General features: G+C 57.1%; 1 protein-coding gene across 5 annotated transcripts in view; it reads right to left on the reverse strand.

Moving 5' to 3' along the window:
• Myt1l (myelin transcription factor 1 like) overlaps positions 1–15395 on the reverse strand; it is a 167006-nt gene that overhangs the window by 130090 nt on the left and 21521 nt on the right. For all 5 annotated transcript variants that reach the window (XM_042666938.1, XM_042666936.1, XM_042666935.1 and 2 more), the window contains exon 4: positions 7221–7627. In XM_042666938.1, the coding sequence (XP_042522872.1) occupies positions 7221–7627 (407 nt within the window). The remainder of the gene's footprint in view (positions 1–7220; positions 7628–15395) is intronic.

The following is a 15395-nucleotide window of genomic DNA, read 5'->3' on the forward strand; positions in this document are numbered from 1 at the left end:
CGTCCAGGGCTGTGTCTAGACGGGACCCTCTCCATGCCAGGACTGTCTCTAGACTGACCCTCTCCACGTCCAGGGCTGTCTCTTGAGCAGACCATTAGGCAGACAGGATGGACAGGGTGGGGGAAATCACTTCACTGGTTTTAAATGCTACCTTGTATAAGTTAGCCAGGATCTAAAAATCTTCATTAAAACTAAGTTAGGTGGCTGGGTGGGGCGAGGGGGGGGCAGGGTAAGGGGGGAGGTGGGAAGGGATAAGGAGGGGAAACAAAGGAGGAGGCAACTATGCTTGATAAGAAATGCATTCATTACCTTGCCCGTGTAATTGTAACCCTTCTGTATGGTCTTTTCACAATAGAAAAAAAAAAAACTAAGTGAGGTAAACTAAAGAATAAGAAAACCAACAATGCTCACAAGGGGACCAAGTTGCACAGAGACTTCTAACTTAGAAACTGAGTTATGTTCACTTGGTAAGGTTTTCATTCATTAGGGATCTCAATGAATGGAGAGTGGCTGAATGAAAGCTTGTTTGCTCATATGTTTTGAGGGTGTTTTTCTGGTGTCATTTAGGTATGGGGTTTATCTAAATGTGGGGACTTAAATAAGGTACAGCGGCCTCTGCTCCAGCTGCCAGCTCCGAGGTCACCGGGGACATGCCACCCAGCTCTCTTTCATGTACTTCTGCTTTCTGTCACAGTGTCTGAGTCTGTGTGTCTGCATGTGTGTGTGTGCGTGTGTGTGCCTGCACACAGCCACGAGCGTGCACACACGCACACACACACGCATGTGTGTGTCAGAGCTTCCCGTTCTCTGGCTGGCCTTCAGCAGCACTGGCCCTGCAGGGTGAATCTGCACTGCTACGTTAGCCCGGGCGGGGGGTGGGAGCGTCCCTGAGGAGGGGCACGGCCCGCGGCTCTCACCCCTCCCTGGCCCAGAGCCACCTGGCGGAGGGCAGGGCCGCGTCACTGAGGGCGTCACCAGCATGCCCTCACTGCCTCGCTGTCTGCACCGGTCCACCTGCATCTCAGTCACAGCACACTAGCGCTGCCCTCGTCACGAACGGTGCCATGCCCTTTCACGAGCACACCCGGGCTGTGAACGCGCAGCTTCTGCCGACCCTCAGCATGGCGCGGGCAGGGCTGTGTCAGGTGAGCCCGGCGCTCCGAGGCCGGGACTGCTGTGGCCGTTAGTGCGCGCATGGCGCACCTGGACGGGAGGAGGACTGTCCGCAGGCAGGGCGCCCAGGCCTGGTGCGGCATCGGTGCCTGCTGAGCTCAGGGCTGCGCCTCCCCTAGGCTGTGGAGATGGGGGGGCCGGGCCTCACACCCGGGTCTGCCGGCCTCACACACTGAAGTTCAGGGAGACTCTCAAGATGGGCAGTGGAGCCTGAGCCTGGAACCCACTGCCATCCTAGTTGGCACCCACTCTGAAACACGCGAATGCTGAGAGCAAAGATCCGAAGCCAGGACGCCAGGATTCCTCACAGCGGGCCTCAGTGTCCACCGCAATAGCATCACGTCAGACGCACTATTTTTCACATACAAAGCCTTCCTCTGGCGCGGCACGAGCGCCGTTTGCCTCCTATACAAATGCTGCACTAAAGCTCCAAGTTTCCTGGTGCATACTGAAGTACCCAAACCTTCATGAGATATATGCAATAATTATATGCTATAATGAGGAAGAATTAGCGTGCACATTGCAAGTTTTACCCTGGCTGGATCCCTAGAAAGATCTCACTGTAGAATGATCCACTCCGCAGCCCCGGCCCGCGCATCAAGGAGCCCTCATTCTCTCTGCAGACTCAGGGAGGGGTTAATTTCTAAGATGATCAAATTCCATCCTTTTCTTTCTCCCCACGGTGTCTGCAGCCTCTCCCTGGCGGAAGCCTTGCATACTAAACACATCATCTTTGTTCTGTGCTGGTCTCAGAATGCTCGCTTTTTCTGCTGACTGCAGTAGAAACCGGTCGGCTAATTCTGATTTTCACAGTCTGTCTGCACGTCAGCCCGCTCCCTCATCGGGGCATTTCCCCGAGGAAGACATAAGGGGATAATTGGCTAATCAATATGGAGGGCAGCATCCTAAGGGGAGCGAGGGATTCAGAGGCCGGGGCGCAGCCTGCTCATCACCTTCCCAGCTCTTCCCTTGGGCGCGCCTGCCAGCTACCCCAAGTCATCAAGACACGGTAGCAACCAGGGGCCTGTTTGAAAGAAAGGGTATCCCAGGAATCTCACCATTCAAACTGTTCCAGTAGAAGGAATTTGCATGGTATTGTTTCTGCCTCAAGTTCCTTTAATGGAGTTACTGCAGCGAGGCAGCGCCCTGCTGGAAGACTGTCTCCCGAAAGCTGAGGGAGCAGGTCGGGGCCATCCCAGTTACTTCGGTCGGAGGGAATCCTGTCACACCTGCCCAGCACAGGCCGCACCCCCAGCCCACATTGCTGTCCTGGCTCTGGTCAGCTGCTTTGCCTTGCCTGGGCAGTCTTAGCAGAACTATTCAAGGTTTGGTTCCTTCAAACACCCGCTCCTCCTCATGGGGGTGGAGGTGGGGCAAATAGAGCTGCTAATCTCTACACAGAGCTGCTAATCTCACAGAGCTGCTAATCTACACAGGGGCTGGCTGAGCATCGGCAGTTCTCGTGATGGGCCGGCACAGGTCGGGGCAGCCTGGCGCTGCAGCGGGCAGCTGAAACGAGGAAGCCTCTGAAGGCTGTGTGTCCAAGGAGGCAGCGCACACGCCTTCGATCTGGACGCACCCTCTGCACTCCACAGAGAGCTGTCATGTCCACGTATGGGGAATAAACACGTATCCCAAAGTATGTGCACACACACGCAGATAGAAACATGTATGTGAAGATGTGTGTGCATACTTATGTATTCAAATAATTATTCTTTTTGTTGGATTACCTGGTGAAAACAAAGTATAACTTATGGACATTTTATATCCATTTAATCTACACTTCTATCATAGGAAATCCCTAAAGACATTTGTCAAAATATATTCAAAAATCTGCTAATGAACAATATGTTGACATTGGGATGAGGGAATTTAATCATGTGAAATTAACCACCCCCATGGATATTTTGAAAATAGAATTCTTCGTGTGAAAGACCAATCTATGATAGGTCAACTTTATACTAAAGATGTACTGATTAATTATGAGCTCAGGGTCGTCTGAGATATTCAGCACCTGCGTAAATCCCTGTTATCCTTGTTGTTCAAATTTGCTGCTGTTCAAACACACAGAAATTGTAAAAGAACTTGAGTTCTGTAATAAGAAAAGCTATCAGCTGAGTCTGGCTATATAGCCCCCACTTTCAGAAAATAGTTCAGGACGTGCTTCTAATTAACACAAAGAGAAAACTAGTCTCTGCCCCACTTACCCCATACAATCAACAGAAAGATCAAACACAGCACTTCACATAACTGTGCGCACAGCAAATGCACAGAGTTATTTTGGTTTATGTGCAACTGCGATGCTTAAGGATCTTTGGAGTTAAAAGAAATAATTCACAAGTCTTAAATAATGTTCCTTCCATAATCTATGAGCTCCTGTGGTAATAATTTGATAATTTGTGCAAATTTGTTTTATCCAAAACAAAACCTCTCAATAAACTCCTCATTTCACTTTATAATCGAGGCGGCATCATGGCAGGGATTGGATCATGATGGCGGACGCCCGGCTGCCCCCTGTGGGGCCTGGCGGCCCTCACTTAGGGTCTGGGGGGTGTTGGCCTCCCTGCTCACAGCCCAGGCCCTGTGCTCCTGCTTTTCCTACTTTCCATAGTGCCCCTGTGTGCTGGGAATGAGGCCGGATGGCAGCAGCTGGGGCCTGCAGCTGGCTCCAGGGTCGACAGAGGCCTGGGACCCACCTCAAGACCGCACCAGACAGGGAGACCGGTGCGGAGTACATGGGCCCCGCTCTGTGCCCACGAGCTGGCGTGTGCTGACTGACTTGATGTCCCTTCAACAGGGAGCCAGGTGGAATGCACTCCATGATGAAAACAGGCGGGCCTTCGAAGTCTTACTGCAGTGAATGAACACACCTGGGACTATGCACGTGAACCCTGGCTGCGTGATCCACAGAGCACGGCCGGTCTTTGATCTAGACTCTTCCTGGAGATTCCCGACTCTGGCCGGCAAGGAAGTACCTGAGTGTGACCCACTTGGGCTGTAAGCGGGAGACAGCCACGTGGGCCCGTGGGCTCCTGTGACTGGCTTCACAGCCCCCAGGATCAGGCACTCACAGAAATGTATTCCCAGGAGAAAGTCACAGGCCTAGGTCACAAGAGCCACCACTGCTAACTCTGGATGTCCCCAGACTCTCAGGGAGGCCATCCAAAAGGGGTCAGGCCTGCGCTTTCTACCCAAGAAATCTAGCCATGTGGATGTCTTTGCAGACAGTCCAGCCTCACAGCAGCTCACATTTGAATTCTACTTGAGTCTCCTAGGTGGTCCCCATAAGGTCTCCTGATGTGACTGAGAGGTGGCAGATGCTAACCAAGGACTCTGAACCAGCATCCTGTGGTCAGCTTGGAGCCCTGTGGTCAGTCTCGGAGCCCTGTGGTCAGCTTGGAGCCCTGTGGTCAGCTCGGAGCCCTGTGGTCAGCTTGGAGTCCTGTGGTCAGCTCGGAGCCCTGTGGTCAGTCTCGGAGCCCTGTGGTCAGCTTGGAGCCCTGTGGTCAGCTTGGAGCCCTGTGGTCAGCTCAGGGCACTCCGGTTAGCTTGGAGCCCTGTGGTCAACTTGGAGCCCTGTGGTCAGCTTGGAGCCCTGTGGTCAGTCTCGGGGCCCTGTGGTTAGCTTGGAGCCCTGTGGTCAGCTCAGGGCACTCTGGTTAACTCGGAGCCCTGTGGTCAGTTTGGAGCACTCTGGTCAGCTTGGAGCCCTGTGGTCAGCTCAGAGCCCTGTGGTCAGTCTCGGAGCCCTGTGGTCAGCTTGGAGCCCTGTGGTCAGTCTTGGAGCCCTGTGGTCAGCTTGGAGCCCTGTGGTCAGTCTCGGAGCCCTGTGGTCAGCTCGGAGCCCTGTGGTCAGTCTCGGAGCCCTGTGGTCAGCTTGGAGCCCTGTGGTCAGTCTTGGGGCCCTGTGGTCAGCTCGGAGCCCTGTGGTCAGCTCAGGGCATTCCGGTTAGCTCGGAGCCCTGTGGTCAGCATGGAGAACTGCAGCCGATCTGTGTGCGTCTTTGTGTGCACACAGTCAGCACACACCCGGTGCCCAGTGCAGTGCCCGGCAGGGTCAGGGCTCAGGCGCCCTCAGACACCGCAGCTGCTCATCTGATGCTCCTCTCACGCATCCATAAGCTGTGAGCACATATGGAGTTAGTCCAGCAGCAATGCTACCTGCCTCACTAAGCCATCGTCCTCTCAGCCATCAGATCCTCAGTTTAGAACAAACTGGCATTGTACTGACACATTCTAAAATGCCCTCAGTGGCTTAAAGAAAGGGCAGCACCTTGCATAGTTAAAGGTAAACTACTTAAGGTCTGACCCTAAAGAAACTAAAACCAGAAGTAGTTTCTATGAAAAGCAAAGCCCAAACTTGAAGACTCCTAGTTCAATCCAGCACACACAAAAATACTTCATAATTCCAAGCGTTAATGTCTATCACCTCCCACACGAGCTGAGGATGTAAAACAATGTGATTTTACGCCGTCTGAGCAGTGATCCCAGGCAAGATGTAAATGGCCCGTCGGTCTCGACAATTAATGTCACCCAGCCACCGCAGCCACCGCACGGCGATACCATGTCCAGAAACAGTTTGTGTGAACTGGCCCCCTTTCTGGCCCTCCACGTGTCTCCTGACTCAGACAGGTGCGCTACTTCTCAGCCTCGCGTCAATGAGATGGCACGTCTGTCCAGGCCTGGCTGGGCAGAGCCAGCACTGATTGTTGGCCATGCTCAATTGTACCTCATTAGGCTTTTGCTTGTCATGCTCTCTAACATAAAGCAGAACTGTCGGGAGAATAAACACTAACTTATTCAATATATGTGTATGCAGAGATACAGAAACATATATGCATGCAAATATAAGCAGCAAATTGTTCTCATAAGAATCTGTGTGTGTGTGTGTGTACCAGTGGTTTGCCTTGAACTTAGGTCCTAGGTGCTGTCCCTTGGCTTTTGCTCAATGTTAGTGCTCTACCATATGAACTCCAGCTCCATACCTTGGTGGTTAAATGGAGATGAGAGTCACATGGATTTTCCTGCCTTGGCTGGCTTTGGCCTACTATCCTCAGATCTCAGCCTTCTGAGTAGCTTCGATTGCAAGTATGAGCCACTGATGTCTGTGAAGATCTTAACCAACTCTGACCATCCAGGAGTGTGGCCTGGCTTCTAAAAGCACACACTCAGACTGCACACAGAAGTGTCAACGCATGTGTGGTGGGAAGCCGTCCCTTCGTTGGTGGAGGTGATGGCATCCCAGGACTGACTCTTGAGTGCAAGGAAGAAGGGTAAGAAGGAAAACCTCCTTCCACACTTCCATCATTTTGTGGCATTTCTCTGAGTGAGCTCTACACTGATAAAGACTCACTTCTTTCTAGAAAAAGTAACCTTTAGAACATCATCGTTTTGAGTCCTGTATGAACAGAAGACGACATACAAAATGAGGCAGCTGTTTGGGAAATGCCCTGCTCTCCAAAGAGACTTCTCTGATTGTGTGTCTCACAAGTGCCAGGCCAGAAACACGGATCTCAAAGCCCAAGGCCCTGGGCCTTCCCGTCCACCATGTTGCAGTTCGTCTTGATCACATGACAGTCTTTCATCTAGATCACATGACAGTCACCGCAGCAGAGCTTCGGCGACTGATGGACAGAACCCCCTTCCCCAGCACGCGCCCACTCACCCCACAGCTGCGTGCCAGCCACACCCACAACACTACAGGGCCTGGGCCAGGGAGGCTACCCCTTGGAGAGGACGCTCAGACAAACCCAGAAGTCCACAAATGCTACACTAGTCCTCTGGCTAAAGTTTGCTTCTCTAATCAAATATGTGTACCATAAATATCTCAGAAAATTGCTATGACAACCCATCTGAATAACAATTTGAGACAAAATCTAAAGTTGAGCAGATCATTTAAAGAAATTCTTTAAGACAAAGGCTAAGCCTGCATAAACAGCTGATGTTTTCAGTATTGAGCAAGTAGACCCAGCGTACCATGGAAAAATAGCCCCAGAAAACTCACATGGAACTCAGACTGGACACTTGACTAGTATTTTAAAGATTACCATTTTCTTCTTCTTCCTCTTCCTCTTCCTCCTCCTCCTCTTCCTCCTCCTCCTCCTCTTCCTCCTCCACATCATCTCCGTCTTCATCATCGTCATCATCATCTTCCTCATCGATCTCCTCCTCCTCCTCCTCCTCCTCCTCGTCCTCCTCTCTGTCCACCTCCTCCTCCTCGTCATCTTCATCCCCTTGCTCATCATCGTTGTCCTCCGAGAACTCCTCCTCCTCCTCCTCCTCCTCCTCCTCCTCCTCCTCCTTCTCGTCCATGTCTTCAGAGACGTCGCTCTCATAGCATTCGTCCACTGAGGAGCTGTCTGCCTTCACCGTGAGCGGCTTGCGCTTGGGAGCCGGCTCCTGGGGCTGCTTATCTTGGCTTTTCCTTTTCTTGGCTAAGGGACAGCCATACACGCTGAAGAAACATAGATAACAAAAGAGAGAAAGAAATCTGTGTTACTGTTTTTGGCAGTCAGAGCAACAGGGGGACTGGATGGGCACTGTTGAGGCTGAGCGCCAGCGGGGTCACGTGACCACTTGGGGACCGGCCTGTGTGCCTGTCCTTACACACCAGTGCCTGCTGGCCAGGAGCTTGCCTCACCACCATTCACGTTTATGCCAAGTCCTCGCCGTCCTCCGTGCTCCAGGTACAAACGGCATGGAGATCCTGATAAAATCCCTGAGGGCGCGTGAGAGCCAACTGCACAGCATGCACCTCATACAAGCGACAAGGCAAGTTCAGCTCCCGCCGTTTACCTGACATAACCGTGCACGACGCTCATCACACGTGATGTGAAATATGAAATGCATACCCCACAATAGATTTGGATCTGTGTATTTTCTAGATAAACATATAGCTTTAGGCATGATCACCTTTAAGGAGGTAAGTCAGAGATGGGTATTAGTTTTTTTTTCTCCCCCCCAGGCCTGGGGCTTGAACTCTGGGCCGGGGCGCTGTCCCTGAGCTTCTTTTGCTCAAGGCGAGTGCTCTACCACTTGAGCCACAGCACCACTTCTGGATTTTCTGAATAGTTTATTGGAGATAAGAGTCTCACGGACTTTCCTGCCTGGGCTGGCTTTGAACCGTGATCCTCAGATCTCAGCCTCCTGAGTGGCTGGGATGACAGGCGCGCACCACGGCTGCTTAGCCCAGCTAAGGTTGGTGTTGTTGAGGAGAGCAATCACCCAAGTTCAGGCTGGGCAGACGCCTGCCGTGGCCGCTGCGAGTCTCGATTCCAGCACTGCAGAGTGACCTCACTGTTATTGGCAGTCAGCGCTAACTCAGGCCCAAATTGGCCCGGATTGGGTAAACCCTTCACTGTGCGAGGCCACAGTCTTTCCCGGAGAAAGGGCAATTTTCTGAACAGTGTTTCCAGTTTGGCTTTTTTCCTGACGTTCTTTCTGGAAATCTTACCCTTGCAGGCCAGACGTCCCGACGGAGGGGCTGTGGTGGGAGACGCTGCTGGTCCGGCACGAGCCGGTGCCCGCGGCCGCGTTGGTCCTGTGGGACTCCTGCAGGCCGGGGCTGGTTTTGGACCTAGGGATGGTGAGACTGGTCTGGGGCTGGACAGTCTTGGTGGGGTCCTGTGCCATGCAGGAGGGGCAGAGATGAGTCCCAGAGCCTATCGGGGACTTGGGGACAGCAGTGACCTCCATTTTGAGCCAAACTGTGGTGCACCCTGGTTCCTCCAGCACCGCGTGTTGGGGTGTTACAACAGGATGTGCCACACGGAGGACGGGGGAAAGCCCTCGGACGACATGCCTGACGGGCGTCTGTCACTGCCCGGTAGAGCAAGGGCAGGCGGCATGGCGACGGAGGTCCTCCAGGAAGAGGGAAGCTGGCGTGAACGCCTCGGGGTACACCGGAAACATCCGGCAGGGAGAGACACACGGCAGTGCATGCCAAGCAAGACTGCATGTGCAAAGTGTGTGCGGAACTAAGCATGTCAGCTGCACGCCTGTAATCCTAGCTACTCAGGAGCATGAGACCTTTCAAAACAACCATCAAAGAGCCAGGCTGGAGGTGTGGCTCAAGTGGTAGAACACCAGCCAAGCAAGCCAGCTGGACATCTCTCAGGCCTTCAGTTCAAACCCCAGTATGACCAAAGAAAAAAAGGAAAGGAAAGAAAAAGATGCAATAGATTCAGACAACACAAGCAGGAAGTGACACCTCTGGAGCGGACGGTGATGGAGGAAAGGAGCAGCGTGAGCAGGCGGCATCACGCGGGCCGTGGACGGCCGTGGCCCCACAGGAAGCATGGCGCACTCGAGCTCTCCCGAGTCGTGTCGGGAGGATCCGGAGAGACACCGGGCGGCACAGGGCAGCCAGGCCGTCCGTTTGAGGACCGGGCTGGGGGAGGGTCTGGAGGGCAACTCTGCAGTCAGACACACCTCGGAGGGGACACCGAGGCCCAAGGGAGCCTCTGCTTCCCCGGGGGCGAGCGGCTGCATGGGAGGACGCAGGAGGCAGGCACTGGGGACGGGCGGAAGTGTGCTCGCTCACGGCAGGGCTTATCATTGAGTGACTGTGGACGGGTGGTCGGGGAATACTGATGCAGGAATACGGGGATGCAGGAAACCCAGCCCGACGCTTGTGCTGCGTCCCGGTCTAGTGGGTGCGCTGCCGCTGGCCTTCAGTCCTGGAGGGGGCTGACAGCGTGATGCTGGGGGTCAGAGCGAGGCTCACGGGGAGAGGCCAGTTACCACATGAAGCAGCGGCGGTCAGGAAAGGCAGAGCTGTCTACTGTGTAAAAGCCACGTCCCTTGGACTTACAAAAGCAGAACCACAGCGACGGGTGACGGGAGAACTGCAGGCTGCTGCTGCCCCGGGCGCCAGGCGCGAACCCTCTGCGCTTCCCCCGTGGGCTTCCTCACAGGCTGGTGGGGCTGCAGTCCGCCTCTCCGAGGCAGCGGCCCCCACATGCTCTGGCCACACTTGAGGCCTTCCAACCAGCCCGCCACACCAGCGGCTCCTGCGCGGCGTCCCCTCCCGGAGGGACGTGCTGAATGTGCTGCCAGGCTTCAGCCAATACCCAAGACACCGCGGCTGAAAGCAGCACGCCGCCCCTCCCCGCCGCCCCCTCCCCGCCGCCCCCCTCCCTGCCGGCCCCTCCCCGCCACCCCCTCCCTGCCCCCTCCCTGCCGCCCCCCTCCCCGCCACCCCCTCCCCGCCCCCTCCCCGCCGCCCCTCCCCGTCCCTCCCCGCCGCCCCTCCCCGCCGCCCCTCCCCGCCGCCCCTCCCCGCCGCCCCCTCCCGCCCCCTCCCCGCCGCCCCAGGCTTGTGGGCCGCGCCACCACCGCGTCCTCACCACCTCACTACTGTGTCCTCACCCCGCGTCCTCACCCCGCGTCCTCGGCACCCTTCCTCTCCCGCTTGCGTGTGTCTTGAAGGAGGCACCTGCAGACACACCAGGCCCATCTCCCGGGTGCTGGCTCGATGCCTCCAGCTGGCACCCTGACAGGGCCTCCGTGGGCAGCGGGAAGACACCTCAGGGCATCTCATGTCTCAGGGAGCCCCAAGCTTGAGCTGCATAGCAACATTGCCAGCGTGGGAAGGGGCTCTGGCAGGGCCTCAGTCAGCCCGGGAGGCTGCGGGAGGACACACGGGTGCACGGAGCTGCGGGGGTGTGCGGAGGCACTGGGGCCCCACAGAGCTGCGGGGGTGTGCGGAGGCCCTGGGCCCCCACAGAGCTGCAGGGGTGTGCAGAGGCCCTGGGGCCCCACAGAGCTGCAGGGGTGTGTGGAGGCCCTGGGGCCCAGGACGCACGGAGCTGCGGGGGTGTGCGGAGGCCCTGGGGCCCCACAGAGCTGCGGGGGTGTGCGGAGGCCCTGGGCCCCCACAGAGCTGCAGGGGTGTGCAGAGGCCCTGGGGCCCCACAGAGCTGCAGGGGTGTGTGGAGGCCCTGGGGCCCAGGACGCACGGAGCTGCGGGGGTGTGCGGAGGCCCTGGGGCCCCACAGAGCTGCAGGGGTGTGCGGAGGCGCTGGGGCCCAGGACGCACGGAGCTGCGGGGGTGTGCAGAGGCACTGGGCCCACGGGGCGCACAGAGCTGCGGGGGTGTGTGGAGGTGCTGGGGCCCAGGACGCACGGAGCTGCGGGGGTGTGCGGAGGCGCTGGGGCCCAGGACGCACGGAGCTGCGGGGGTGTGCGGAGGCCCTGGGGCCCAGGACGCACGGAGCTGCGGGGGTGTGCGGAGGCCCTGGGGCCCCACAGAGCTGCAGGGGTGTGCGGAGGCGCTGGGGCCCAGGACGCACGGAGCTGCGGGGGTGTGCAGAGGCACTGGGCCCACGGGGCGCACAGAGCTGCGGGGGTGTGTGGAGGCGCTGGGGCCCAGGACGCACGGAGCTGCGGGGGTGTGCAGAGGTGCTGGGGCCGCAGGGAGCTGTGGGGGTGTGCGGAGGCGCTGGGGCCCAGGATGCATGGGTGTGCGGAGGCGCTGGGGCCCCATGGAGCTGTGGGGGTGTGCGGAGGCCCTGGGGCCGCAGGGCACACGGAGCTGCAGTGGTGTGCGGAGGCGCTGGGGCCCAGGGCGCACGGAGCTGCGGGGGTGTGCAGAGGTGCTGGGGCCATATGATGCATGGAACTGCAGAGGCGCTGGGGCTGCATGATGCACGGAGCTGCGGGGGTATGCGGAGGCACTGGGGCCCAGGGCACACGGAGCTGCATGTCTGTCATGCAGAGTCTTCGGAACAGCTTGTCTGCGGCCCAAGCAATGCAGGAAGGCCAAGTCCACATGCCGGGAAGGAAACGGAGGTTCCTCTCCAGGTTCCCGTTCCATCTTTTCCCTTTGAGGAACAGGAGGAGAGGGGCTGGAAGAGAGCCAGGGGAGCAGAAACATAGCCAATCAAGACGGAGCCTGAGTGTGGAGGCCAGCCAGGGAGGGCCCGGACCAGCGCCGGCTCTGTTCCTGCCACACAAGCACTGTGCTCTCCGCGTGGGCAGCAAGTCACCGGCCACCCGGACGCGGAAGGCAGCGTCACAGCGTGACTGTCCTGCCTGGAGCCGGGAGCTGGCCGCCAGGGTTCTCAAGTTGAAGCCCAGGCTGGGATCTGCTGGCGTCTGTCAGGTGCAAGGTAGCACTCTTCACGGTCCTGAGGGTCAAATCGCCAGGGTGTCCTTCACGTCCGCCTCATTGTTGGAACCTCTTGGTAACACCTCAAGGCTCTTCCAAACGATGTCTGCTTTTACCTGGGCTGCTCGACAGATCTGGCGCACCTCTCGTAACCACACGGGTTCAATTTGCAGCCATCGGAACTCCAGCCTTGTACGTACAGTGATTCCGGTCGTGTTATAGGATTTCTGTTCGGGACTTGCTCGGTATCCATTACTGTCAAGTGTAAGTAAAGTGCGCTTCAGCTATATACAATTCTCCCTTTGTTCCCGTCTGCCCATTGTTGCGGACCGCCAACCATCACGCTCTACTTTTAAAGAGAAAACCAAATGCCAGGCACGCTACGATTCCTCCTGTCTGCTATGCGTCCTGGCTCCAGCAAGGCTCCGAAAGCAGACGTCTGGCATATGGCAGAGGGAAGCCTTGGAAAGCGCGTCTGGGATCCGCCGGGGATGTGCAAAGCCCACAGGCCGAGGGGTCTGTGGCTGCCGGCGCCTAGAGCGGGGAGGCGGCCTGGCCCCACGCCTCTGTGCCTGGAGTTTGCAAACCCTGCGGGGCTGCGCTCCACCCGCCTCACGCCACGGGCCACGTCCAGCTCTGCGGGGCTCGCGTCTCCCTGAACACACCAGGCCTCATTACGAAATGTCCGCAGATGGGGCAACCAAGTGGGGTGCGTGGAGAGGCGAGGGCTGGGGGGGAAGCGGAGGACCCACGCTAACGCCGTGGCCTCCGTCCTCACCCTCCTCATCAGACGCTCAGGCTCGCGCGCCACGTGCGGTTCTGTCAGTGCCATCCTTACAACAGCTCCTGGGCTGTGTGGTGAGCCTGCACCGGCCGGCGTCCCCGGAGCAGCCGTGGAGGCCGGAGCCCGGCGGCGTCCTCCGGGCGAGGACAGTCTGTAGCTTGCTTCTGGGGCAGAATAAGCACTCTCCATGACCCACAGGGCCGCAGCTGCACACTGCCTTTGTCCTTCACCAGAGAGAGGGGCCCGAAAGGCCTCTGGGCCCTGTCCAACACGGTGGCCTCTCCCCACAGGCAGCCACTTAATTAAAATGGAACAAAGCTAGAAGTTGAATTCTTCTGCAGCATGGTCTCATTTCCAGCTCTATAGCTGCACGTGGCCGGCGGCTCCCTGGGGACGGGCCGGAGCACTTCCCACCCGGCACGCCGGGTCTTAGCTTGGTCTAAGCGATGTTTAGGTTGTTGTGGAGGGGGCTGTGCACAGCAGTTTCGGCCGTGGACTCACACATGTTCCGTGTCAGGTGCCACAAGGCCGGTTATCTTCGAGGTCCTGCCCTCTCTGCTTTCCTGCATCTTTGTTTTAATATGAACAGTTGCTGCTCATATTATCATACACTCTGCTGTATGGTGGGGATGGGGGGTGGGGGGGTGGGGGGGTAGGGGGTACAGGCGCACCCAGTCCCCAGAGACCCCCACACCTCCTCGTATTATAGGCCAACACACATTATCGATGTCTATATCTGTGTACTTAGGTTGCTTAAACGTGATACAGACGCTTCAGGTATTGAAACTATCTGATGAAAAATTGTTCAGGATGTTTACTTGACTCTTGCTTAGAGAATTTAGCCTCACTTTCTGGAAGGTCGATGCTTTTTATCTTTTTAAGACATCTCTACGTGACATCGCCTGTTATTAACAGCATCCTGAGCAGTCATTCAGCGTCAGATAAGGTCTGAAATCATCACTAGCTTCAACCTCTCCTGTCTCTGCAAGGCCAGCAAACAAGTCAAGGCAGCCGGTGGTCACGGCATGTCACTCCACGGTGGTAACACCTCTCGGCACGCCCAGCCATTGTCAAGCCAGAGATCCAGCTCCCTCCAGAGAAATTGTCCCCCCCATGTCTCCCGCCCTTCAAGGCTGGGCTGACCTGCTGCTCCCCGTGGACCAGCAACCACTCCCTCTCCTCAGGCCTACCCTTGCCCTCTCCCTCTTCCTTCCCACCTCTCCTTGTCAACTGCACACACCACAGTACACCTAGGTTTGCCCCCAAAGCCAACTCTGGATGGGAGATGCTCAACACTCACAGAATTGCGCCGGCCATGTCCGCGTACAGCCTCCCCGGGGAGGGCTTCCCCAGGGGCCGGAGCCTGGCACAGTGGGCTGTGAGGGGCTGTGCCCAGCCTCTCCAAGCAGCCCCTCCTCCCAACACACTCCAGTCCCCTTTGGTTCTAAAATCCCACATGAAATCACAGGCATTTTCTTGTATTACCATTTGATCAGGTCTGTCAGATTTACTTCTTCCACGTGGAGTCAGAGTCAGACCCCAGTGGCTGCTTTTCAAGGGAGATTTCATTAGCACGCAGCTGAAGGTCCGTTGCACGAGCCTCCCGCTCCCTCCCGGGGTGACTGGCCCCCCGGCTCAGCCTGTCCACCGAGGCCTTGCTGCTCACCACCTTGGCAAGATGCCGGCCTTGCTTCACCCAGGCCCGGCGCCCAGCGCTCCGGCGCCAGAGCAGCCGTACTTTGTACTTTGGCTGAGATCAAGCTGGGCTGTGATTTATTAGGCTCTTTTAGCAGGCCAGATACTGTACCGAGACTGCCTCTTCTTTCCCAAATGTTGCCCCCATATTCATGGATTTTGCATGTTCTGAAACTCCTATTGATGTGTGGATGCCCAGCTCTCCCTCGGGCGTGTCCATGCACTCCGGACTCCGACTCTGCCTTCTGTGCTTGCAGCTGCTTGCCTGGGCCAGCTGGGCTAGTCCATGCGCGTCCATCTGTCTTGAACCGGGTACCCCTGTCCTCTTGGCGGACCCGTGTGCTCTCTGGCCCGGGGTGTTCTCCCGCAGGGTCTCCTCTGGGGGGCGCCTGTCTCCCATGTTTCCGGATCTTTGAGGATCTGTGACGCCCTGGTGCTCCACCTGCCCCATATTATTGGTGTCTGATTCTGAATTGCAAAGAAGTTTCCGGATGCTTCAGTGGCCCCTCTCCCTGCATCCGGATTCTTGTGAAGCTGTCAGAACAGAGGGCTTCGATCCCTCGTACGCAGCTTCCCTTGCAGGACTTCCTGGCAGCTGGGGGCGTGTTCCTGGGACGCGGTGGCGGTCCTGCG

This window comes from Dipodomys spectabilis, unplaced genomic scaffold, assembly GCF_019054845.1.
Source record: "Dipodomys spectabilis isolate Male_0828 unplaced genomic scaffold, ASM1905484v1 ptg000371l, whole genome shotgun sequence".
Classification (NCBI taxonomy): domain Eukaryota; kingdom Metazoa; phylum Chordata; class Mammalia; order Rodentia; family Heteromyidae; genus Dipodomys; species Dipodomys spectabilis.